General features: G+C 40.6%; 1 protein-coding gene and 1 pseudogene across 4 annotated transcripts in view; both read right to left on the bottom strand.

The window, feature by feature from the left end:
- Positions 1-22,964, bottom strand: part of Pitrm1 (pitrilysin metallopeptidase 1) — a 29,932-nt gene extending 6,968 nt beyond the window's left edge. For 3 of the 4 annotated variants that reach the window (XM_010643616.3, XM_010643617.3, XM_010643618.3), the window contains exons 1-20: positions 22,858-22,964; positions 21,075-21,177; positions 18,728-18,834; positions 18,135-18,286; positions 17,178-17,292; positions 16,995-17,091; positions 15,181-15,341; positions 12,890-13,016; positions 12,534-12,622; positions 11,601-11,729; positions 10,845-10,958; positions 10,532-10,628; positions 9,649-9,783; positions 8,080-8,218; positions 5,417-5,533; positions 3,124-3,256; positions 1,590-1,710; positions 1,383-1,459; positions 956-1,121; positions 573-673 (exon numbers count right to left, since the gene is read on the bottom strand). In XM_010643616.3, the coding sequence (XP_010641918.1) occupies positions 573-673; positions 956-1,121; positions 1,383-1,459; positions 1,590-1,710; positions 3,124-3,256; positions 5,417-5,533; positions 8,080-8,218; positions 9,649-9,783; positions 10,532-10,628; positions 10,845-10,958; positions 11,601-11,729; positions 12,534-12,622; positions 12,890-13,016; positions 15,181-15,341; positions 16,995-17,091; positions 17,178-17,292; positions 18,135-18,286; positions 18,728-18,834; positions 21,075-21,177; positions 22,858-22,913 (2,336 nt within the window). In that variant the 5' untranslated portion in view covers positions 22,914-22,964. Of the gene's footprint in view, positions 1-572; positions 674-955; positions 1,122-1,382; positions 1,460-1,589; positions 1,711-3,123; positions 3,257-5,416; positions 5,534-8,079; positions 8,219-9,648; positions 9,784-10,531; positions 10,629-10,844; positions 10,959-11,600; positions 11,730-12,533; positions 12,623-12,889; positions 13,017-15,180; positions 15,342-16,994; positions 17,092-17,177; positions 17,293-18,134; positions 18,287-18,727; positions 18,835-21,074; positions 21,178-22,857 lie in introns of those variants that run through there. The other variant, XM_033761828.1, reaches the window with a different exon arrangement.
- LOC117285490 lies at positions 17,861-17,989 on the bottom strand (annotated as a pseudogene).
- Positions 22,965-26,189: the final 3,225 nt, after the last annotated feature.

Genomic DNA, 26,189 nt, shown 5'->3' with positions numbered 1-26,189 from the left:
CCAACGATAAATGTAACTGTGCTGTTTGCTTTAAATGTACCAATAAACTTAATGGGGAAAAAAATAATATTTCTTTTGTATAATGTTCAAAAAAATTTAAAAATGGTACCCAAATGTGGAAATATGCAGCTGTCTTACTTCTCCACAGTGCCTTCAAACTATGAAAGATACCACATATTTCGATGTGTTACAGCTAATAAATAGCCATTAAGATGTAAAGCTGGTGGGCTGGGGATTTAGCTCAGTGGTTCCGCCACCTGCCTCACCAGTGCAAGGTCCTGAGTTCAATCCCCAGTACCAAAAAAAAAAGATGTAAAGGTGGTGTTTCTGCCCATAAATTCTGTTCTTCTAAAGGGCACAGAGAATAAAGAGCATATATACTAAGACCTGCCAACAAAATTTCTTAGTTTACAACACTTTAAGTCCAGAATCAATTCTGTAACACCCACACTAAATATTATTTTGTCTTGGAAGTTTATACAATTACAAATTCAGTCAAAGTACCATATCTAAAAACCAGTTAACAAAACAGCGTCCTAAGACTTTCATTTAGAAACAAATCATGAATCCACCTCAAATTATCACATTTTAACAGATGCTTCTTTATCCGTGGCAGCATTTTCAGGACCGGTGTGATGTCTGTCATTTCTGCAATTCTCTTCATCAACCTCACCTGAACCAATGGAATCAAACACACAGATCAATATCGCAGACGCCTTCGTTCTGCAAAGCAAACATCCCTGATGTAAGAATCCCACTCGAGCAAGAAACAGGATGTGACTTTGTGCCAAAGCACTGGGAAGAGGCAGTATGGGGCAGGGGTGGCACAAAGAGGGGTGATTTTGCCACATGAAACCCGGTCTGTTAGGGAATCAGCTCTTCTGATGGAAGTAACGTCACCAGAGAACAATTGCAGCTCTGGAAGTTCCACTCCAACCAAAACCCCAAAGCGCACCTGATCCAGCCCTCCGAAGGTCTCCTGTAAGTCCCCCAAAGGTGTGAGGGTCTTGCTTGCTCTAAGGGACGCGTAGACGTGGCCAGAGTCTGGAATCCCATTTGAGAGCTCCTGCGCAGTCATCTTAACTAACACTTTGAAGTGCTCTTCTTCTTCAAAGGATGGGCTACAGGCGAAGAAAAATATAATAAATTCCTACAGACCCATCCATAGCCCCCTCAATAACACAGGACATTTCTTACATTTAAGTTTTCAGACTATTTCAACACCCTCAGACATTTTGTAAGTCCACAGGAATTACAAGGAAAATCGGAAACCAACAAGCAACAAGTGAGTAACATCTACTTTGAAAACATTTCAGAGGATGTCAGAAATAGATCCTTGATACATCCCAACCACAAACATTTTTGGTAAATAAAAGTCATACTGGTTAAATATTTCGGTCCACAGGTGCATCATGTCTGGTAGGTTTCGATCCAGGCAGAGAGATGAAAAAAGTACACCCTAAATCAGGAAAGGGGAAAAAAAATACAGAAGAAAAAATTAATTACGGCATCATTTGAAAGGAAAAAAAAAAAAGACACAGTAGAAAGAAACCTTCCACTGTAGCTACGATCTAGAAATAAAAGGCTACCTGCTCATAGGTGTCCAGATGAGACTCGTCGGGCAGCACCTGGGGAGAAACGGTCATCCCGCCCGTCTTCAGTTCTATTTGCTGAGCTTGTTCTCTATAGTTCAGATTGCCACAGCCCAGCCTGACAGAGCAAAGAAATACTTCCTGATTACCAAGGCAATCCGCATCGCGTCATTCTTAAAACTGCATCCTGAGTTATAAGTTACTCATATGTACATTTGTATAGTCATTAACTACAGCTTCAAAACCTCTTGTTATACTTCCACGGTTATAGTCTAAATGTCTTTTGGCATTGACACCTTACATGTCGCTCCTATGCCCTCCCCCAAGGCGGACCAGTTCTCATCGTGTTCGTGTCCAGGCCACAGACATTAAGGCAGCCGGTGTCCAGCACTACAAGTCAAATTCTGAACATGCTTTCCCAGCCCTAAGCTTGTGAAATGTCTTGTGAGTGTTCCCTATTTTCCACGTCTAAAACATTCTGACATGTACTTCATTTGCTGAAGTATCTGGTATGCCTTGGGAGGGGGAAGGGGTTTAGCCTTTATAAGTTCTTAAGAAAAGCAAGAATATTCTCAGCATCAATGCTTTTAGAAGAAACATTCTCGCCAAGGCTCCTAACACACGAAAACAATCTGCCTCAAGAGGACAACTGTGAGGTGTTCGCTAAAACTGCTATGAGGGCCAGGGATTTTAGCTCAGTGGTTCCGCTGCCTGCCTCGCAAGCACAAGGACCCAAGCTTGATCCCCAGTACCAAAAAAATACAAAAAAATAAAACTGCTATCAAAGGATAAGCAGTGGGGGAGCCATGGTGAAAAAATAGGCATGGAGTTTTCCAAAGATGAAGGTCATTTTCTTTCTTATCTGCTCCTCAGCCAGGGTAGAGGCCTACAGCCCTCCAACCCCTGGCTGCCAGCAACTTCATCTCGGAAAAGTACAGCAGGCTCTGTCTCAGTTACTGCAAAAGTTACTGCCTCTCCTTTTCTGGAGTGGGTGAAATCTATAGGTCTGACTACTATTTATCCTACCACCTCGGCCAGTAACACAAGCAGAAAGAAGGGACGTGCACTGGATGTGTATTCAGGCAAGTAAGTGTTCTCAAGTGTATTCTATTTATGGGGAACAACCGTACCTGCAAAGTTAGCAGAGACAAACTAGAGAGGAGAGCCCATTCCACCTTCTGCCGAGATAACCAAAGCCTACCTGTGATGGTGAATGGCTCACACTTCCTACTGAACACAATTATTCCTCCTCAAAATCTTAACAGATCAGTATTGTTGCCCCGGATGCATGTGTTACCTAACTCCCCAGATTCAGAAAAGAGTGAGAAAATGTAACTTCCATAGGAAAACAAATTCTAAACAAATATATGACACACTTACATACTGAAACAACACTAGGTTTGGAAAGTACAATAATTCACTGAAAGGTGACGACTACTGACACATTAAAACAACACCATATATATTAGGAACATATAAAGCTGCACTGAATCACATAGCTGAGTTTCTGTTTCACATCTAAGACTCTCACTTGGTAAGGACATTGCAGAAGAGAGGCACGTAGGGCTTCAGCTCCTCGGAAAGTGTGTTTAAATTAGAAAAGGCTCGGAAATACACCACACCGTTGGTGGGCTGGGCACAGTACTGCACAGGGATTTCTCCAGCTAGAAAAACAAAAGGGAATCATTTTTTTAGGCAATACAATTTTTTTATCATTTTTTAATATTTGAGAAATGATGCTGATGCTTTTCAAGGATGGAGGTCTAAAACTTATTAACAGAAAAATACTATTCACTTGCTATAGTTTACATAAGCTTCTCTGTTACACTTTCATTTTGATAAAAAAAAAATGGAAATAGTAACAATGTTATCCCCGCTTTCTGAAGAAGGAGAATGAAAGAAGAGTCACACTCTTCTGGTTTCCTAGCAGACTACAGCAGCATTCCCGCTCGTTCTAAATCCCCACCCCATATTCACTCCAACCCTCACTTTAATCTCTCTAGACCGGAGCAGGTCACTCCCGCATCTGACCCTACTGTTTCCCTGACTCTAATACCACCCACCTCCCCAGCGTGCCCTGCCTGCCCTTCAGGGATACAGCTTACTACCTCATCCTCCACAGGGCCCCACGCAGTCCCCAGCACAATATTCTCTAGTGCTCTTTAAATCCTGTGAACTCAGGGCACCTCCAAGTCTCTTGAGGGCTGCTGCAGTTATCATGGATTCTATTTTGTATATCACTACCTCCAGTGCTCTCACCCAGAAGAGGGAGTGAAACAGTCATTGATTACTGCTTTATCTCTACTAAGTCTTTTAATGAACACTTAATGACATTCGCAAATAAATAAGAAACCGGGCTGGGCGTGGTGGCGCAAGCCTGTAATCCCAGCACTTGGGAGGCTGAGGCAGGAGGATTGCTGTGAGTTCGAGACCAGCCTGGGCTACACAGTGAGTTCCAGGTCAGTCTCAACTACATAGTGAGACCGTCTCAAACACCCCTCGCAAAAAATAAATAAATAAATAAGAAATGTAGGTGATTTAAAGATCGGTAGGATTGAGGTATAGTAGCACACACCTGCAATCCCAGCACTGGAGGAGGCTGAGGCAGGAGAGTGGTAAGTTTATGCCCAGCCTGGGCAATTGAGCAAGACTCTGACTCAAAAATTAAAAGTAAAAGGGCTGGGGTATGTGACTCAGTATAACACCGTGGGTTCAATCCTCAGTACCAAAAAAAAAAAGAGAAAAAGTTAATCCCAATCTCCAAAAGAATTTTCTCATTTCATTCATGCCCACATATACAGGCACACACACACACTCCTGCATGCATACGCATACATATATAAATACCTTAGACATACTAGATGGTACAAGCACTGTTAAAAAATAGAAGGCCGGCTAGAGATACTTCAGAGGCAGCAGTGCTCAGCTGCAATCTCAAGTCCTATTCTGATGATGAACATCAAAGTGTAATACTGCACTCAGATCAACAGCACCAGTTGCACCCTCATGAAGTTCAAAATCAACACTTTCCAGGGTAACGCTATTCCAGTGTCACATGTCTCCCATGCTACGAATCAAAAGCTGAAGTAAGGGCCGGGGATTTAGCTCAGTGATGCCACCACCTGCCTCACAAGTGCAAGATCCAGAGTTCAATCCCCAGTACCAAAAAAAAAAAGCTGAAGTAAAATTAAGCAACTTCAGGAACTCAAAAGCAACAACAGACTACAGAACAAAGCACGGGGATGAGATCCCAGGCTAAAAGCAGCCTCTGGCTCCCCTGAACATTCTGTCATCTACAGCTCCTCCCTATCTAAACTATGTGAGGCATTTATCCTCCCCTTCCTTTCTCTATACTGACAGTTGAGTTACTGTGGGCACAGGGTCAGAGGATGCCTACAGCCTTCGAAGACCCACGTTTAATACGGCCACAGCATAACACAAAATACTCATCTGATTCTAAAAGCAGCAAGTTTCAGAGCCAAATCAAGTTCATTCACAGGAAAACAAAGCCAGGTTCTTATTGGGTAAAGAAGTCTACCACCATCAAAGGTTAAAAACAATTTATACAAGACATGAGGACCAAGACTACAAATAGGGATGCTCTGATGTTTTAAGGAAAACATGTAAACACAACTCTCCTCCTGTGGAAACTGATGTTTAACTTAACTAAGGAACCCAGACACCCATGAAAATGAATGTTGACAGGACTGGGGATTTAACTCAGTGGCACCGTGCCTGCCTGGCAAGAGCAAGGTCCTGAGTTCAATCCCTGGTACAGAAAAGAGAAAAAAGAAAGAAGAAAGAAAATGAATGTGGACAGTGACCTGCTAAGGACACCTCCACCTCAGTGAAGGGCGTGGTGGGCTCGATGTCTGAGACTTTTAATGCTGGGAGGCAGGAAGCATCTTGAGGTTTACTCTGCTGGTCCCGTAATTCTAAGCCTTCAAAAAAGAGAAAACAAACACTCAAGACTATAATTAAAAAGTCTTATACAACTTGTCTCCTCTCTGATATGAAGATTACATTAAAATTACAAGATTACATTCAAAATTCACCAGCCCGACCCAAGTCCTGGGCAAACACTGACTGCTCTCATCTCCCAGCGCACCCAGCTTAGAGGCAGTCACCTCTGCTCAGCAGGGGCCCAGTCCTCAATTATTCAGACAGAAAAATTTTCCGGAGGACAGGCATTTTGTTCAGTTTCCCCTCTATCCCTCAAAATTTTATATTGGATAGACCAGACCTGCTTTCAGAGTTTTCAACCATTTCCTGCTGGACTGAAATTTAATGACTTTTGTACTTGTGTTCTATCTCATTTTCATTTGTTTTAACCAAACCCTTGGGTCACCACATCCATTTCACAAATGATAGCACTGTTTTTAAAAACATTTCCTAGCCTGGGTGAGCCACTCATCTAATTGGAGGGAGGAAGCTCCCCCTTTGGGGAACTACTCCCCAGAACCAGTGCATTAGAAGAGAGAATCCAAAAGGCCTATGATGCCTTTGTGTTTTATTCTTCAGGAAAAACCAGAATGGTGCTTCTGTAAAAAGACTCCATGGTTTAAAATTCTGTCATACAAACACATGAGGTGCTCATGCTGCATGAGGTGCTCACCAAGCCCCAGAGTCCATGTCTGAGTGGACTGTCAGGTGATCACATGCTCTCACAGCAAAGGAGGAAACCACACCAAAAAGTTCCCTCACACCCCTCTGCAGGTAGCCTACCCACTACTCCCATCCTCTATCAACTACCACCATCTCTGGGGCATCAAATGAAATAAAAGGTATTCTTTTGTGCCTGGCTTATTTCATTTAGCATAATGCTTTTCAGATTCAGCATACATTGTTTTGCTCCCTCTTATGGCTGAGTAGTATTTTTTTCTTGTCTCAGATATACATGTAGTGGAAAGTTGGATGGTTTCAAATTTTGTGTGGACATATATTTTCATTTCTTCCACCCTCAGTGGTAGGACCACTGGGCTTCATGTTATGTACATGTTTAGCACAGTAAGATATTATAAAACTGTTTTTCTAAGTGTCTGTACCATTTTCCTTTCCCATCAACAACCCAGGAAAGTTCCCACTGCTTCTCATAATTTATCACATTTGGTATTCAGTATTTTTTTTATTTGAGCTATTATAGTACGTGTTAATTTGTACTTTTCTAATAAATAATTGCATTTTCTTAAGAAAATAATGAGATTATATCCCACATGATAATGATTTGTGTATTTTTCATTAGTATACCTTTTTAAATAATATACGTGCAAATATTTTGCCCATTTCTTAACTAAGCTGTATTTTCTCATTGAATTGTTTAAAAAATTTTAATAGCCGGGGATTTAGCTCAGCGGTTTGGTGGCCTGTCTTGCAAGCGCAAGGACCTGAGTTCAATTCCCGGTACCAAAAAAATCTGAGCCTGGGGTACACAAAAATAAATTATTAAAAAAAAAAAACAAAATACAATAAACTCAATTAAAGATGAAAAAAAATTTTTTAATATATTCTGGATACATTTGAAAATAAGTTACCAAGTATAAATTTTACGTATGTTTTCTCACAGAGGGCAGACTGCCTTTGATTAAAAATTAATTTAAATTGCTCCCTTCTTTTACCACATCCGTTCCCTAATCTTGGTTAAATCCATCGGCCTAAACCTGACTTTCTCTTCACTCCTATCAACCATTTTAGCTAAGACCTTCACTTCTCGCGTAGTTATCTAATTGCCGTCCAACAGTTTCTTTTACCCAGTGTTTGTTCCCCAAATCACCTGAGTGATACCACCCTTATATGTTCACTAACTCCTAATTCTCGTGACCTAAGCACTCGCCAGTCTTCTAGTCCGGTCCTCCCTCAAGTATATCCCCTCCTGGCTTCTCCTTCCTGTGTCAGACCCCACACACTTCCCTCTACCCTCACCCAGCCCTGCCCTCTTCTGTCTTTACCAGGCACAGCTTACACACATCCTGGTGCGCTTCACAGTTAGCCCAACCCTTTATGCTCTCACTAGGACATGCGTCCCTGAAAATATAATTTATGCTGCTTGTACTGTTTGTCTAGCAACAACTCTATATTGCTACAGAGCATAATCTTTGTTGCCATGTTACAGCGAGCATGTGGAAAGTATTTATAAAATCTGTTAAAATGAATAAAGTTAATAAAGCTACTTCTTTTGAGTTATTCCCAGATTTCCAGGCAAACTACAATGTGAATTTTCTAACAGGGTCAAATCTCATAGTTGAACCCACTACACCAAAAATGAACTCTAAGGGGCCAGGGATTTAGCTCAGTGGGGCTGCCACCTGCCTCACAAGCACAAGGTCCCGAGTTCGATCCCCAGCACCAAAAACAAAAATGAAAAATAAAAACAAAAACAAAAATATATTAGTTGTTTGAACTAATACTTTGCTTTCAATTATTAACTAAAAAGATCACCAGGTCTGGATGAGCAATAGGAAATTATTATGAATCAAATGAAACAGCTCACCTTTTTCATAGATCTGTTGCTTTTCTTCCTGGGAGAGAGAATTGACCTTTTGGTCTAGTTTTTCTGTCTCCATTTGAGACTGTTTCTCATAATACTTGTCATCTGGTTTCATTGATAAAATCAGCTTATGCTGATTATCCTGCAATAACACAGTGAGAAAAGTTAAAACAAGATTTTATTAAAACTACATACCAAATCAGCCTCTAAAAATGTGTTCTTGGTGCTATAGTTCCATTTAAACATTTTTAACACAATAATGAACTTACCTCAAGGGCTGTTCCATAGATTAAAGTATAAAATATAAAGCGGTATAAAATCCTTACCATCATACCTGCTATGCAGTGAATATATATATAATTCATATATGCGGCTTTATTGTTGTTAGAATTTCAATTATTTAGTTACTATGTCTTACCCATAAATGTATCGATAGTCAACATCTTTTTACACCTTTGTTGTAAAAAGAAATTTACACTTTTTAATACGTCTTTAATTTTAATCTAAAGATAAAAGAATTCTAACAAGTATTTGTCTAGTGTTCATTATATGGTTAACTTCTAAAAGGCTGAAAATGAATTTTTATTTAACACTTTGTAAATTATTAGGACAAAGCAGATTTGATCTAATGTACAAATAAATGTTAAATGATTTAACTTTCTTCTTTTTACTTCAACAGCTAAGCCAACACATGCACAAAATGCTCACTTGTGATACTACACAGAAAGGTAGGAGAATTAGAGCACAAAAGCTTACTACAAAGAGAAACTGCAGGTTAATTCATTAAATCATGTCCCATGTGCAAAACAATGACACATTTTTAGAATTTTTTTTTTTTTTTTTTTTACCGGGGATTGAACTCGGGTCCTTGCAGGCCACTGAACCTCTGAGCTAAATCCCCGGCCCAATGACACATTTTTAAAACAGGTGTGATTTGCCAGTAATACCTTTAAAAAAGTTCTACCTTTTGAATGACTATATAGCAGGAAATATTACATCCAAGCACAATGCTTGGGTAACGTAAGAAAACAAATAAGCAAGCATGAAAAGAATTAAATCATATAAAAAATGCATACATGTATTCATAAAAAAAAAATCACCCACTTATATTACATTGTGAAAAACAGAAGTCATTAATGTCACCATTTAAATTTTTAGTTAGAAATTTAAACTGGATACTGAACGCCTATAATCCAGCTTGGAAGGTTGAAGCAGGATTGCCTCAAGTTTGAGGACAGCCTGGCAACATGAAAGGAACCTGTCTCAAAAAATAAAAAGAAACTTAAACTGCAGGTATTGTGGCACAAACATTCTGGGAGGCTGAGACAAGATGAAGCAAGGGTATCACAAGTTTGAGTTTAGCCTGGGCAACTTACCCTGTCTCAAAATTTAAAAAGGGCTCAGGATATAGCTCAGTTCAACGGTGTTGGGTATAGTCCCAATAATGTGCAAAAAAAACTTTTTAAATTATCATCCATTTAATAGAAATTTATTTACATAAAATCCCTAATATTACTTTCAAATTTTGATATCTAACTTCAAAGTTAAGACATAAATGCTCCACTGTCTTACCTTAAAGTACTGTTTTACTTTTTCTTGTAAAAACTTTGGATTTTCCTTCAGACACTGGCGGAATTTAGCTAATTGACTTCCCATCTGCAAGAGCTCCACGGGGTCCCCATCGTGATTCCAGCAAGAAGCTATGTACTAGAAAGAAGAATTTTAAACCCTTAACGCATCTTGCATCACAAGCACTGTACTACCTCCTAAATACTACATTACTCCAATAAATGTCAGAGGTATAATACTGTACTGCAATCCTAGATTCTGCAAGGAATGGTGGCACACAGTTATAATCCCAGCACTCAGGAGACTGAGGCAGAAGGGTCACTGTGAGTTCAAGGCCAGCCTGAACTACATGGCAAGACCCCGTCTCAAAAAAAACACAAATCCAATGATCTTAGAGTCTATATTTTAAAGTACTATAAACATTTATGTATTAAAAACTGTTATTATTTGGTTGGAGGAAAAATTCATTTTAATCCTACTTTGTTCCAATAAAATATAGAGCATAAGTTTAAATTATTTGTAGAAAATATAATTACCAACAGATTACTAGTTATCATAAATATCCTTTTTAAATATTCTATGTAAATCTATTTCACAAAAAAAAACCATAAGATATAAAAAAAAAAGACAAAATTATATTGTAAAAGTAAAGGGCTGGGGATTTAGCTCAGTGGTTCTACCGCCTACCTCGCAACCACAAGGACCCAAGTTCCATCCCCAATACCAAAAAAAAAAGTAAATTTATATCTGATCCAAAACAGTTTAACTCTCCTGGCTCAAATGAAAAGCACTATCAATATTAATCTGTATTTTCAGTACTGTTTAGAATCACTCATTACAAAAGTAAAAACAAATTCAAAACCAAAGTGGCTGAAAAGGCACATACTGATGTCAGGGTGAGTCCAAAGTTGGTAGTCTGATGTTTCATTTGTATTTCAATTTTATGAAGTAAAGCTTCAATCTGTTCATTTTCAAATCCTTTCCTAAAGAAAGAACACAACTTACAACTGAGACGCTAAAAAGAAGCAAAACATTTTAGAAACGCAAGGGAGCAGAGATAATATTCAAACAACTAAAGATGAAGTAATATCTGTTTTATTACATACAGAAAAACCTATACAGTGAGGAAGGCTGAGTCCTCTCCCCACACTGCACTCATGAACAACAAAAGCAAATGATTACAAAGGAGCCACACTCACTCAACTACTCCATCGATTGTTTTGTCGACAAGGCCTCTGACCGTCTGAACGTCTTTCTCTGCAATCCCTTGGAGGCCCACGCTGAAGTAGGCCTCCCGGGTGTTGCCATTATATCTAGAATACAAAACATATAGTGCATGAGAATCCATACACACTCACCTGTGATGAAAGATCAGAAGGACCTAAGAATTTTAAGCTCCAGGTTCCTGCTAAAAAAAGCTCCTTAAAGTAATGTTCTCATATACTCACTCCTCAGATGCAACGAGGCAAACGTACTTTCATGTACTTTTAAATATTTCTAAATAGCACTACACAATATCTTACCTAAACAAGTTGAGTTTTACAAAAACCTTTAAGATTTCAAAGGATACTTAATGATGCAGATTTTTAAACAGTGAGAAGTATGATACTCTAAGAACTTGGAAAAGTTATTTTGGGCTGTTTTTTCTCCAGCCATAGATCTGTGGAACTGTAACTTAATTGAGAGCTCCCAGTGGACAGGGATATAGCTCAGTGGTTCCACTGCCTGCCTCGCAACTGCAAGGTCCCAAGTTCGATCCCGGTACCAAAACAAACAAACAGAGCTCCCAATGGAGGGTAGACTACCCTGAGTCCCATCCCTGGCCTCTGCCCACCACCTCCCAACAACATCCCCTCTACTCATAACAACCAAAAATGTCCCAGACATGAACAAGTGTCCCAAGAGGAAAGGGCAAACTGCCTCTTTTAGATAACTAGTGATCTAATAAGACTTACCCAACATCAGGAGAAAAGTCTGTGCCAACGCCAGACTCGATTAAGGCTTTGTAAAAAGGGGAATTGGGCCCAGATATCAAGAGTGAAGACAGAAGACTTAATGTGAAGGCTTCAAATGTGTCAGTGATGCTTCATTGGATATAAAAGGTGGGTACAGGGAGACAAAAAAGAGAATTACTGCCTGTTCTGTTTATTATATCATTTTAAATCACTGCTAAGTAAACACTTCTACTTCCAAACAAGCTGAAGTTTCAAGAGAAATTCTTGCATTTTAATAGCTATATGGACAAAAGAGAAAAAACATTTTTAACATACTGAGTTTTAATCCAAATCATATACTGTAGCCTCAGCGCATATCAAATATTCATCACATGAAAGTGTGCCAATTTCTTTGTAATATATTTCAATTATAGGGAGACATCATCACCACCACATAAAGTAGGTAAGTAACAAATCCAAGGCACACAGCTACCTTGCAGCAGCCAGAGCTCAGGCAGCGCTTGAACCAATATGCCTTCTCTTCACGCCTGAGTTCTAACCCAGTCGCTATTGGGTCTAGAATTTCACTCTACTGAGTAGCATATTTTTCTGAGTCTAGTGTTCGTAGTATTTATGCTACACTCAAAGGGACCTGTGACCACCAAAATGTTAACCACTGCTGTTCTAGTGCAGTCTTTGCTCTGAAGGATGAAGCCTTTAAAATACAAAAATGCAAATGATTTTCTTCTGCATGGCTGCAAAAACATGACTTCCCCCTAACCATTTCAGCTGTAATTGAAACTTCAGACATTGTCTTCTCTATTCGTAAGCCCAACTTGATTCCACAATCTTCACTGTGTATTCTTTTATACTTGACTGTCAGACTCTCCTACCCTTCTAACTCATTTTCCTTCTGTTCTTTGGCATGTATGGACCTTAACCATGCATACTTACTCTGGTAGGAGGAAGCTAACACTGATAGTAGTCTGTTTAGAGGCATCTGTAGCCAATGAATCTGGGCCACAAGTTATCTGGAATTCCCTCTGTAAAACAATGAGATGCTTCAAGTAGACAGTAGAGACCAAAAAGCACCACAGGTAATCCAGATGCAGAAAATGATCCAAGATATGCTTTCACTGAGTTCACCTTCTTTTTAAACAAATAGCCATTCTTTAGTCTTGAAAAGCTCCTACATACACTCTACAGCCCACAAAATTTTAGAATCCTATTAGTGCACAGTTCAAGTCCTCATTTCAGTGCATTTAACAGGCAGGATAAAAATACAGGTAAAAATTGGATGGGACACTTACAGGCTTATCCCAGGGCTGCTGAGCTGGCACCATGGTACTTGCTTCAATTTTCTGAAATTTACTCAGTGCTTCTTCATGTATTTGCTTCAGGTGTTGTTCTAATTCAAAATTCCCATAAGTGAAAAACCTAAATTTTTGAGGGAATGTTAGTCTATTTTAATATAAATGATTAGAAAATCACAGTGACGCCTTTTTTTCATGTAATGAATAATCTAAACTATACAGCAGCTGATAATAAGCCAAACCCCTCCATACTGAAGGGAACTTTATATATTTTCTTTTCATTTAGTTTAACTACAAACACCAAAAGGAAGCTTTTGCTTTTTAATGGAATAAGTTCAAACAAAATATAAATTATACAAAAGGATTTAACTAACTGCAAATCCAACAAAAATGGATATTTTGTCTTATTTTATGTCTGCTATAAAAGTATTATAAAAAACAAAATGACCTATTTGTTAAATTATGACCCAAGCTATAGTAATATAGTAATCCATTTAAGATTGACAGACAAAAGGAAAGAATTTCCTAAAATTCGATTTTAGGTTACACATTTCAAATAATATAGGTTTTTAAGAATTATTTAACCAGAGGAAAAAACTTTCTGTAATATAAAGTTATCTGGGCGAAGGTTAAGATTTCAGGAACTGAAGATCTTTTAAAATTTTTACACTCAAGGCATTTAGGAAAAAGTTTGACACTCAAGGATTTGGCTAAGCCAGTAGCAAGCAGCACTCCTGGCATTCAGACACTCACTGGTCTCTAAGTGCCCTTCCCACGTAATCACACAACTCAGTGGGAGGAGATTAGCTGAAGATCCACAGCAGTAGGAGCCTGGGTAGAAGGGTAGAAACCAAACTCAACAAAGTCTAAGAAACTATCAGAGAGGAACTTCCATGGGCCACAGCTGGGACAATTTGAGAATCAAAATAATAAATGGATTCCATTTGATCATACAAGCTCAAATATATGCATATATACAAATATTTCCATGACGTCACAGTGGTACTGAACAACAAAGACAAAAAAAATGAAAGCAGGAAGAAAGAAAAATGACAGAAAAGAAGTCTCTTGTCATCCTTGGAGGTAGCTAGTGCCATCGTCTCTCTCACTAAAGCTGGAAAACTTGAGTGCCCTACCTCTTCCCTCAGGCTGTATTTCAGGGTACTCCAATAGCCCGTGCTCATGAGGGAAGGCTTTTCTTTGCCTAAGTCTAGCTAATCAACGTAGAAGTTACAGAATGAGACAACTTAGCAAACTCCAATAAAATAACTGATTCAAGCAACAATCATCAAAAGGGTCATGGGGCACTCAAACAATATTCCCAGGGTACTAGCATCTCCATTCACCAGATGGCCTGTGACTATAGGAGAAAAAAAAAAAGGCCTTCACAATGGCCAGGCTGGCTGTCACCGTCCTAACCTGATTTTATCATTCATTCCCACTGCTGCCTGAACAGGCATCATGCTGCCCAATGAGATGCAGCAGGGGACCAAGGATTCCACCTGTCTCTAACCGAGTCACTGGATCCAAGTTCTACTTCTTGAAAGTTCAGGGACAAGTCAACCAACACCACAAAGAGCCAGCCAGACACCCTAGAAAGTGAGAAAGTCCAGGGGAAGCCTGGTCTCACGGATGTCCCACTGCCCTCCACACGGGGTACTCAGGACACACGGAATGACAAAATGCCACACGTGGGCCTCATTTGAGCCAAACACATTCTGATGACAGTGGGATAGTTTGAATATAGAATGAGAAAAAGATGGCTTTAACAAAGTTCGTCCTATTTTCTTAAATGTAAATTGTCTTATGAAAGAAAATGTTGCTACATTTTAGGGTCACAAAGCTAGTGGTAAGCTAGTGGTGAGGTCTGTAATTTACTTCAAAAATGTCAGCAAAGTAGGTGACACATGTACAGGGTTTCACAATTCCAATCTACTTTTCTATGTGCTTAAGAAGTAGATAGGCAAGGGTCAGGGATTTAGCTCAGTGGTTCCACCACCACCTCATTAGCGAAAGGTCCCAAGTTCGATCCCAGGTACCAAAATAAATAAATAAATAAATAAAACAGAAGTAGACAGGTAAACTTAAGCAAAGAATCTTATCAAGATTTATGTATTTCTGGGCCAGGGATCTAGCTCAGTGGTTCCAGTGCCTGCTTCACAAGCTCAAGGACCTGAGTTTGATCTCCGGTACAAAAAAAAAAAAAGAAAAGATTTATGTATTTCTGAAGCAAACATTTATAAGTCAATTCTTAATCCACCAATAAACCCTTAAGAACAAAATATTACCTGGCATTACTTGGGTGATAATGAGTAGCATGAAATTGTTTAAGTTGTTCCCACGTGAGCTCAGGGATACACAGTGGGTCACCCCCGGAGATCACTGAGTAAGTATGGTCAGGAAGAAGTTTGTTCTGAAGGCTCTGCGAGAATATCCTCTCATTGTCTGTCTTGAAATTAAAAAAAAAAAGGAAGAAAATGTGTGTAAAATATGGTCAGGACACCACATGTGACCACAGAGCATGGCGCTACGGCCTCTGTCCAGATGTCCCCCAAAGCCTCATGCGCTCGCAGGTGGGACCTCGCACAGGTGGCTGGATCTAGGGCGAGTGGCACTGGGACTGAGTGTGCGATGCTGGGATTCACCATGCCCCGCTCTAGGTGCAGGTGGCACCACCCAAAAGGTGGGCAGCCTGGAAGGGTTACAAGGGCAGCTGCCGCTGCTGCAGCTGTTTTCTCTGTTTGCTGCTTCGTTGCTCAGCTGCCTTCTGCTTGCCTTGCCTACACTGTTTCTCCTCTGCGATGTTCTCGTGCTGCACTTCCCTGCCTTGGAGCCAGCTGACTACGGACTAAAATTTCTACAATCTGTAAGCCAAAAGAAACCTTCAGTTTTGGTGTTGGATATTTTGTCTCAGCAATAGAAGTAACTGAGACACATGATATATAATATAATAAATTAATCGCATTTTAGACCATCTACCTCTAAGACCAGTAAATAAAGCTGTTCTAATAGTAAGCAAGGACATCAACGCAGGTATTATTTAAAGTAGCATTCAGGGCTGAGGATTTAGCTCAGCAGTTCCGCCACGTGCCTTGCAAACACAAGGACCCGAGTTCAATTCCCAGTACCCAAAATAAATAAATAAATAAAGCAGCATTCAATATCCTACACAATCTTTCCCCACACCACTGGCTCTCCTTACCCAATCCTCTACCCTGGAGTCAATTTTTCTCTTTGTGACCATTATCTCCTGAGACAAAGGGACAGAATTCAACTTTTACAGGATTTCCTCTCTTGCTATCCAAGATTTAGCGTTACTGTACTCTCCCTCTACACGATATATTATAACTCACTAAAATTAAAAAAAAACACCAGGGATTCAGCTCAGTGGTGCCGCCGTCTACCTCACAAGCACAAGGTCCTGAGTTCAATCCCCAGTACCAAAATAAAGTGCTCACTTCGGCAGCACAAATACTAAAAAAAAGAAACAACCAGGCTTGAGGTTTGCTTTTAATAATTATATACTGGACAGTGAAAATAAAAATAAAGTAGCATTCAATTTACTCAGAATCTGTACAAGAGAACAAAGGACTCTTCCCTAGGAGAAGAGAAATTTTCTTTTCAGTATCACTGAGTGAACAACCCCATGGCTATCGTCAAGGAGAAAGAATTCATGGTGAAGTAAAGACGGACGTGCGAGGACTCCTGGTGTCCAGCAGGCATGTGGCCTTGAATCTCAAACAGGTCTCTTGGGAAGAAATGATACTTAAATGGATTCTAAGAGTTTGCTAGGTAAAACAGGGCACAAAAATCAGAGGGCAGCATGGAATACATGAGCCACCCTACCCCAGTATGACACCGAGACCAGGACAGACCAGCACAGGTCCTCAAAGTCACAAGGTCACATGATAAAACCTGAGCCTTCTATCACTGAGGGCCTCAGTTCACAGCACTGACCCCAGCTAATGCAAGAAGTTATTACATAAGATGAGAATACTATTCAATGCAGTAATTACACATCAACTATCTTCTACACGCATCTATATTGTAAAATTTTACACAGGTAAAAATAACTTTAACAGAAGAAAGGAAAGATACTTACAAATGCTCCCTTCATCTCATTGAAGACTACTCCTTTAAAGATCAAGGGCGTTTGGGGGTCACTCGGATTCGTATGTTCTAGTCGCCATCCTTCCTGCCTAAATAATGGCCAATAAATAAGTGAACAGGAGAGGACAGTGACTGGAATACTAAAGTTGAAACCGATTAATTAATCATCACATACCAGAAATCTAGTTCCCGCAAGCATGGGAAAAAGGTCGCATCCAAATACACTGACAGGAGATTCTGAAAGTCCTTGGCATTTTGTGTGGAAAATGGATACAGAGTGTAATCACTAGCTGGGTACAAATGCAAGTAAGATTTTTTTTTACAACACAAGAGATTTTTACAAAAATCATGCACTTTCAAGGTTCACTTCCCCACACAGTTCATTTGAACCCTACGGAAAGCAGCAACCCCATGTTTTGGCTCCGCATTTCAGCCCCCTGGGCCTCAGCTTCCCCAGACGCAACCACAGGTCTTCCCTGGACAGGCAGTAACACTACTTCTTTAGCGAACTTTCACACCGTTCAAGTTCCTTCAGAGAGATTTTCTTATGCCTGGAAAGACGACCTCACTCTGTGTGAGCCCTGACTTAGATCACCCCGATCTCACTCCCTCACAGAATCTGTTTCTCGTCACCCTGTGCACCATCCTCAGCTGTACTAGAAGTCAAGTCAGACACCACTGGCACTAACCCTAAGACTACAGACACCTAACGTGCCAATAATATTCCCCAAAGAAAGTGATTTGGACATTTACAGAAAAAAATTCACATATCTTTTTTCTAAACCTTTATAATCTGACCACAATGTGGCCCCTGCCTAAAGGATTAAATTTCTAACATCTTGGGCCGGGGATTTAGCTCAGTGGTGCTGCTACCTGCCTGGCAAGCGCAAGGTCCTTAGTTCGATCCCCAGTACCAAAAAAATAAATTTTTTTTTCTAACATCTTTCAACTGTACACTTGATCTTAGCCAAAAGGCCAAGAAGCGATTAACATCTTTCAACTGTAAGAGTTTGGTGGCTTATTCCAGTACATTGATTAATTACCAACTACCCTATTTTTTAGAAAGTAATTGAATTTAATATTTGTGTCTGGCAAACCCCAAAGTGATTTCAGTTCAGGATGTAAGTCTTACCTGTGAAGGCGTTCATGAAAGTGGATAATGATCTATTTAACATTCTGAAGAACGGATCTCTACAGGGGTATTTCTGAGAACCACAAAGGACCGTGTGTTCAAGAACATGTGGGACTCCGGTACTATCCATAGGAGTAGTGCGGAACTGTACACTAACGCGAGTAAAAAAGAACAAATTCAGTGGGAAAGATTACCCTTAATACAGCACTGTCCAACATAAATCCGAAATATGTGATTTGGGATTCAAAACAAACATAATTGGGCCAGGGATTTAGCTCAGTGCCACCAACCACATCAGCCTCGCAAGCGCGAGGTCCTGAGTTCAATCCCCAGTACCAAAAAAAAAAAAAAAAACTATCATAATAATCATCTTAGCATGACAATCTTTAAACAAAATGTTTTCTGACTATTATGTATGAAATCACTGATTCAGACTATAAAATTGTAATGTAATTAGGTTAGGATATTAATTCAGATAATCTTTTACCTTCTCAGGATGCTGTCAATAAAATGTTGAGATATTATTTTAAACTACTAAATGCACGTTTTAAATAGAAACATCCAAGAATCTGTTCTTACTCTGCACCACACACCTGAACAAATTATTTGTATCTTCCCTTGCCAGGTGTAAGTGTCTGGCTCCCGTGTTATCATGGCTGAGCTTCACTGCAGTTAGTAACAGTTCAGGGACAGATGTTACCTAAGGGAAGAGGGAAATGTGAGCAGCTAAACTTAGGCGGGATGGTTACCTCCAATACATTGGCACAACTGACTTTTCTGCCTTAAGTTAAATGACAGCAGGAAGCCAGCATTTCAGAGCTAGAAGGGACACGGCATCCTGTCCATATCCTTGATCTTACAAGTGAGGATAGTAAGAATTTTAAAAGGCTGAAGAAATCATATGCATTTTTGGGTTTTTTTTATTAGTATTCCTACTTGCTAGCCATTTTCTAAACACATCACACATAACCCTATAAGGGATGTATTTTCAAACTTATTTGCAGATTGAAAAAACAAGGTTCAGAGTGATGAAACAAAACTACTCAGATAACACAGGGGCAGAATTCTCCTGGCACCCAAGGCCTTTTCATTACACTGTGTCATACTTAAACAGTAGCTTGCCCTTTGCTCGTCTGCTGAGTCTCTCTGACTTTCCACAAATTATCTCATTCGGTGTTCAGAATGATTAAATAAGGTAAGTGAAAAACGGGCCTTCATCTGTAGGAGGAGAGGGATCCTCCTAGAAAAAAACTTTGCTTCTTTTAGTTGAAGGTGAATTCTTAGTGCTAAGTTGTGTACCAGCTACTTGTCCCTAGTGGAGGGATCATCATAAACATAGCCAGGGCCTTCATAATACTAGGAAGGGCCAGAAGGGTTTAGATGCCCTTAATAAGAATGAATGAATCTTCACTCCCAAAGAGGAAGGCGGCAGAAGAGGGGACAATCGTTTATTATTCTACATAGGCCTCCCATACTAAATGCCCATAGTCCTTGACATTAAAGAAAGTGTCCTATCTTCCAAGTCTGCCTGCTGGAACCTCTTTCCTTCAATCACCTACAATACAGCTATGATAACTACAGCATTTATCACCCCCTTTTTCATGGGCCACGAAAGTGACCTGTTCATTCTTTCTTCCAGAAAGTTTCTGGCATATCACTGATTAGAACTCGAGTCTCGTGAGTTCAAAGCAAAGATTCCGCCACACAGAACATATACTTAATGTGGTCTGCTGATGCTTACTTAATTTGTGAATGGTAAAGTGCTTGTATTTCCAAGCTTACTGGACTTTACATAAATGATCAATGTATTTAAAATCAGTAGCTACAGTGAGATGCCTGACTAATGAAAGCTTTCAGGGTAACTGTTTCTCAAAGTAAGAATCATGGCTTATCATCCAAGTTTTTTAAAATTTGAAAAAAAAGGAGCACTCTGGGAGGCTGGGCAACTTAGCGAGACCCTGTCTCAAAATAAAAAATGAAAAAGGGCCGGGGATATAATTCAGTGTGAAGAATCTGGGTTAATGAGGTCCTTATTAGCAGTAACTGTACTATTAATCCAAACTTCTTTGCATGGTTTTCAGGGCACTTTACGAATACCCTGACCCCATTTTCATGACTCACTGTTCCCAGACCTGCCCGGGACTCCCTGCATCACTGGCCTTACTCACATCTGACTAGAGATGGATAACCTTCTCTCTCAAATGGCACCTCGGTCACAAGCTCTTCCCTCTCCCATCAGTAAGAGCACTCTCTTCTCTCCTCCCTTCATCCATGGTATTTCTGCATGACATTCATCAAGCCATACCTTGTATTACAGCTGCATATGAGGCCTTCTAGGTTATAAGCTGTTTGTCCTTATATTTGTTATAACATTAAGCGTAGCATAAAACCAACAACCAAATAGTTAAAGCACATACTCTTCAATTATCACGTTAAGTGAAAAAACAATGTGAAAGGTTTAAGGAAAAAAAAAAGTAAAATCTCTTTTAACGTAAGTCAAGTAAATTTCTACCAACAATTTATTTTTTAAAATTCTGAGACCCAAATGGCTCAGGAAACAAAATTTCTACTTAAATTAGAGCAAATTATTTTATAACAAAACCTGACTGCAGCGATGTAGGGAATTAAGTCTTTTGTGAGCACACTTGGGAGTAAAACAGCAGCAGCTCTGGCTACAAAAACACTGGTGTTGATTCCAAGACCTATGGGAGTGTTACCATCTAAAATTGGAAAAGAAGTCAGGCTTTCAGAGATACAAATAAGGACTACAGATCATTTTATCTGTAGATGCTGTTCAACTGAGCCCCTACTATGAGTCTGGAACAATACAGGGCCCTGGGACACAAGGGTAAGAGCGAATCTCAAGGACTTCACATGGCAGCACAAGCCACATGTGTGGTCCACCTAGAGTTATAAAGAGCACACCAGACAAACTTGTACCTGTTCAATGGTAAATCCATGGATCTTTTCTCCCACTTTATACTGGAGAGCTCTCTCACAAGCTTTGTTGCTGCTCCACCTCCATCCTTTATGGTGTGTATTGCTGTTGTTTAAGAAAAGTCATTAAAGTTAGATGATTTTCAGGACAACTGTTTGGTAAACATAATTCACAACACAATGAAAACACTACCGTGTGAGACAGATAATTAACGAAAGAAAAATTAAATCTTGCATTTTCCAAAATCTTGGATATTCCAGAAAACTAATTTCCCATAAAGCTCTTTCCATTTGAAACTTGTCTTAATTCAGATGACTCTCCATAATTAAATGTCAAATTTTCTTTATCGCTACAATTCACAAATAACTATAGTACAAGTATGTACAAATGCCTCTCCATTATAGAAAACAATTCTCATGTCAAAATGTCTTCTTTCCATCACAGAATCCTCACAGATACTCACAGTAAAGCAATAAACTCAAGCTACAATAAAACTCTATTATATATTCACTAAGTTGTTGAAAATTTAAAAGCTTAATATTACCAGGAATTCTCATGCACTGCCACTGGGAGTGAATATTGGAATGATTTTGGAAAAAAAAATTGGCGCAACTGTATTTAGAAAAGTTAAAGATTAGCAAGTCCTTCCCCACTATGTATATATACAGGAAAACGTGTACTGTGGAGATTTCTACAATAACAGTTCTACATTTTAAGAGATTCCTACTAACACTGTATCTCAGAAATATTTATTTTAAAGGTTATGGGTGCAGGAAAAAAACCACTGAATTCAGTCACTGGCCACATTTGGGCAATATGCCAAAAAAATCAATCACTCCGTATTCATTTAGCATATTGAAACAGAAGGAATTTAAGAAATTATGATTAAGAAAGAAATGATCTTTAGGAGCACAAACATATGAAAATTCAGGGGCAACTCTAGGACTTCCCCACCATGATTTCTGGCAACCTATTACACACATGAATAAAGCTCCCGCCATCAAATTCAAACACTCCCTACAAGCCTTTGGAGGAAGGGAACTCCTGTTCACTTACTTAGTCTAAGAGTAGCTAAACTGCACTAGACCAGAAAACTAAACAAAGTGTGGATTTGCATGAAAGCCAAACACTCTTTATCATCTTCATTCTCCCATAAACAAGTCATTTTAAAAAGTGCAATTCCTGGAGGCTACAATTTTGCTGTAGAATACAGCTGCTTAAAGTGTAGCCCGTGGAAGCCTCAGATCTCTAAAGAACTCTGCCTTGTAACATAAATGCAATGGGAGCGAATCTATAATGAGAACCATAAACTTCCAGTTACTTTTATTACACATGTTAACGACCTACATCAATGACCATCTTCACTTCAAAAAGCCCTGACAACCTACACACAGAGCCACCCACTGTGGGTCACCTGAGGTGGGAGAAAGGAAAGTGGGTCAGGCCAGTTTCTGGGTCCTGGTTCCCCCAACCCTGGTAACTGGGACCTCCTCGGGGAGGAGGGCTCTGCCACCAAGAGCTTCTGAAAGGACCCCCTGGCAGGCCCTGCAGGGTCCTCGGGCTGGGTTCTGGGGTATCCGGGTTTGGGAGCCCCAGGGGAAGGTTTCAGGATGCCGAAACTCCGAATGAGAAAAGTCGGGCGCCACGGTGTGGGAGTCTCCAGAGCGCGGAGCGGTCACTTCAGGCCCGGGCACCGGAGAGACCCTAGCGTCTTCCCCGCGCCCTGCCTCCCCCTCCCTACTCCCGACGTCCCTGTCGCCCCCCTGGGAATAGGCAGAGTCTCACCCGCAGCTCAGCCGCTGCACCGCGCCCAGCGTTCGACAACCTCCGAAACGCCACATGGTTAGTGACCACCTTCCGACCCTCGGCGACAACTTTTAACCCGACGCACGCGCGGGGCGGAGCGGGACGGCAGAGACTCCCATTGGTCTACGCAAAAGGCACGGGACTCTCCGATAGGCTGTCGAGGAAAGGGGCGGATGCCACTGCTTGGCGCAGGCCGGAGGGGGCGGATGCAGGAGTGGGGCACTGACCCAGCATTGGCCCCCCAGGGGCCGGAGCCGTAGGGGGCTGCGGAATAGAGGCTCAAAGAAAGGTGGGTATGGATGACGGAGGAGGGATGCGGAGCCGAGCAGGGCAGGGCGTGGTGCTACAGCATTTGCAAATGGGAAGGGAACCAAGAATTGGAAGAAGCAGGGAGGAAGCAAAAGGGTAGGGGACGGGAAAAAAAAAAAAAAGAATTAAGATGTACAAGTACCAACTCCCCGCAGTAAAGTGGTCATTATGCACTGTAAACGTATTTTTTATGTAATAAAAAATGAAAATGAAAATAAAATTTTAAAAGAGAGAGTGATGCAGCTTAAGCAGATGAAAGGCGGTCTGGAACCGGCCAGGTGAACCTAGAGCTCCTTTTAATCCTGAGGTCTGTAGACTCTCTGCGACTCAGAAGCCCACCTGTGGCCAGGGTGAGCTTGCAGGTTGTCCCGGTGAGTTCCTGCCTGTGTCCTAGTTTGGACCTCGGTGGCTTCAAGACCGGTGGGAATGCTCCTGTCCCTTCGTAGGATTTCCCTAGCACACCCGTGGGTGGCTTAGAGCCCCAGCACACACTCCACATTTCGTGTTCCTCACTACACGTACTGTGCAGGAAGACTCGCCTGGGTGTTCTGAGATTCCCAAAGAGCCCACGAGTCCTTCTTGGAAAGTCAGGAAGAGACGTAAAGGCCTAAGGCCTAATGCACGAGAGGAGTGGGCCCAGCCGCTGAGGAAGGGACATTTGGGAAGAACTGCACCTGTGGAATGTCTGGAAGGGACTCGGAAAGGGCGGGTCCACCAGTCTGATCTCGTTTTTCAGAACTTTGCCTCCTCCCTTCACTGCTTTCCCTCTCCTTCCCTTCAGCCCACTAAAGCAAACCTTCATCTACCTTTTTTCCAGGTTCTAAAGAAACATTAAGTAGATAGCTACAATCAGTTTAAACACGGAAAGGGTTTGGCAGTAATGTAGAGGGTAATCACATAGAAAAAGCCACGAAACATCTGCCAAACACCTTTCACTCAGTGCAGCCAATTCTGCAGTTGACCAAGTACCTTGAACCCAAATGAACCAGAACATAGGTGATAATAAGCTAGGCATACAAACACGCTCTGTGTGTATACCTCTCTTCTGATATATTTAATGGGTCATCACATCTCTGTGATCTTAGGGGAGACAGTTGGGTATTATTAACCCTGTTGTGAGTATGCAGGAAACTGAGGCACTGGAAGATTATAGTATTTCTGTCTCTCTGAAGAATAGAATATAAATGCACTAATTACCACTTAACTAGTATGTTCGCACAGGACACAACCTCACTGATGAATAACCTAGATACACACACAAGGACTTATAGTTACCTCAAGCATAATTTGACCTAATTGACACACACACACACACACACACACATACATATATATATATATATATATATAAAATCTAAATTAATATTGACGTAAATAATTACAATGTAGAGGTGAAAAAGTCAGAAATTATCAATGCAATTTTCTACACTACAAAACCAGACCCCACAATAAAAAGTCATTGTTTTAGTAAAATTAACAGAAGGGGTTTTTTGACAAAATACATTATGACTGTGGCTTAGAAGGGCAATTGAGTGAATACTGAGGTGATGGAAGTTTAATTGCGACTTCACAAAACCATATGTTGGAGTCCTGAATGGACCTCCACAATATGACTATTTGGAGATAGGTCACCAAGCTAAAATGAGGTCATTAGGGCTGAGCCTACTCCAATATGACCAATTTCTTATTAAAAGGGAAATCTTGTACACAAAGATAGGAGGTAAACCTGAAGTGAAGATAAAGGCGTAGATCAGGGTGAGGCTTCGTCAAGCCAAGGATTGTCAAGGATTGTCCAGCTCATGACCACGGCATGCCACAGGGATGAAAGATGACTCAGAGTCGTTGTCTAAGTCAAACTCCACGAAGGCTCAGAGGGACTGCCCTTAACTGAGGTCCTTCAGCATGAGAGAGTCTCATAAAACACCCCCAAACTGAAGCTTCATGGCTTTTTAGTGATAGAAGTGGGAAGCAAGGACAAAGGACAGAAGGACTTCTGTGAAGGAATCCATAGAGGGGTCAGGGGAGGGACAGGGGAAGGTCAAGGTGGTTTGTTGCATGATGGACCTTGGAGCCAATCTAAGCGATAAGTGGGAGTATGAGGGAGAGGGCCAGAGCATTGGTTCCTTAAAACAATGCACTTTGATCCTGCTTAGACTTGAGGCACTGTAGGCTATTTTTAAATCTCTAATCCCACATTCTGGAAGGTTTTGGGCACATTTCCCCAGAGGTCCCTTCTCTCTGCATGTCCATTTCATACATACCTCTGGCCAATTCCCCCATATATCCCCTTTCTTTGTTTTGTACACAGGTTTGGAAAAGAGGGACAGGGTAGAGAGAAGGGATATTGTGCTTGGTGGAGAAAGGCTATCATGGCTTCAGCACTCAGCATCTGAGGAAATAGTATAAAAAGGTCTCTTAGTCCAATAGCTATAAGAATCCTAATTCAAAGGTTGAGACCAGAAAATCAAATTTGGGGATTCAGCCAATAGGCAGTTATCATTGAGATGATCCAAAGTAATATTATGAGCTTCCAGTTGAAATCTCTGTAACTGAACCTATAGTCAGCATTGGAGAAGGCAAATCTCTCTCTTGAGATCAGCATGAAAAGTACCATGGAACATATGCTAGACTTTGTCCCAGGGTTCAGAATGATTAAAAGGATTTGGAGTGATGCACACAGAATGGTAACAAATATCACAGCTGAGCCTGTGTCCAAAGAGCTTGTTGGTGTTTCTAAAATGAATTTTACTGGTACACTTTTGACATACATACTAATCACATTCATCATAGAAAATTTGTACCTGTATGTATTATATCTTCATTCTTTTTCTTCACTCCCCTCCATTCCCTTCAATCCTTATTCCCGTCTGCTTTTACAAAACTTTGTTTCTCTTGTTTTCTTTCCATCATCTTAAATATTTTATCCATATTCCCTCCTTTCCCTCCCCCTCCCACCTTGTTTCCTTTCCCATTTGAACATTTTCTTTCTACTTCCCAGTATC

Source organism: Fukomys damarensis, unplaced genomic scaffold (genome assembly GCF_012274545.1).
Source record: "Fukomys damarensis isolate Sample0158 unplaced genomic scaffold, DMR_v1.0_HiC HiC_scaffold_10, whole genome shotgun sequence".
NCBI lineage: Eukaryota > Metazoa > Chordata > Mammalia > Rodentia > Bathyergidae > Fukomys > Fukomys damarensis.
Note: the sequence above shows the minus strand (reverse complement) of the source record. Positions and strands in the feature narration are given on the sequence as shown.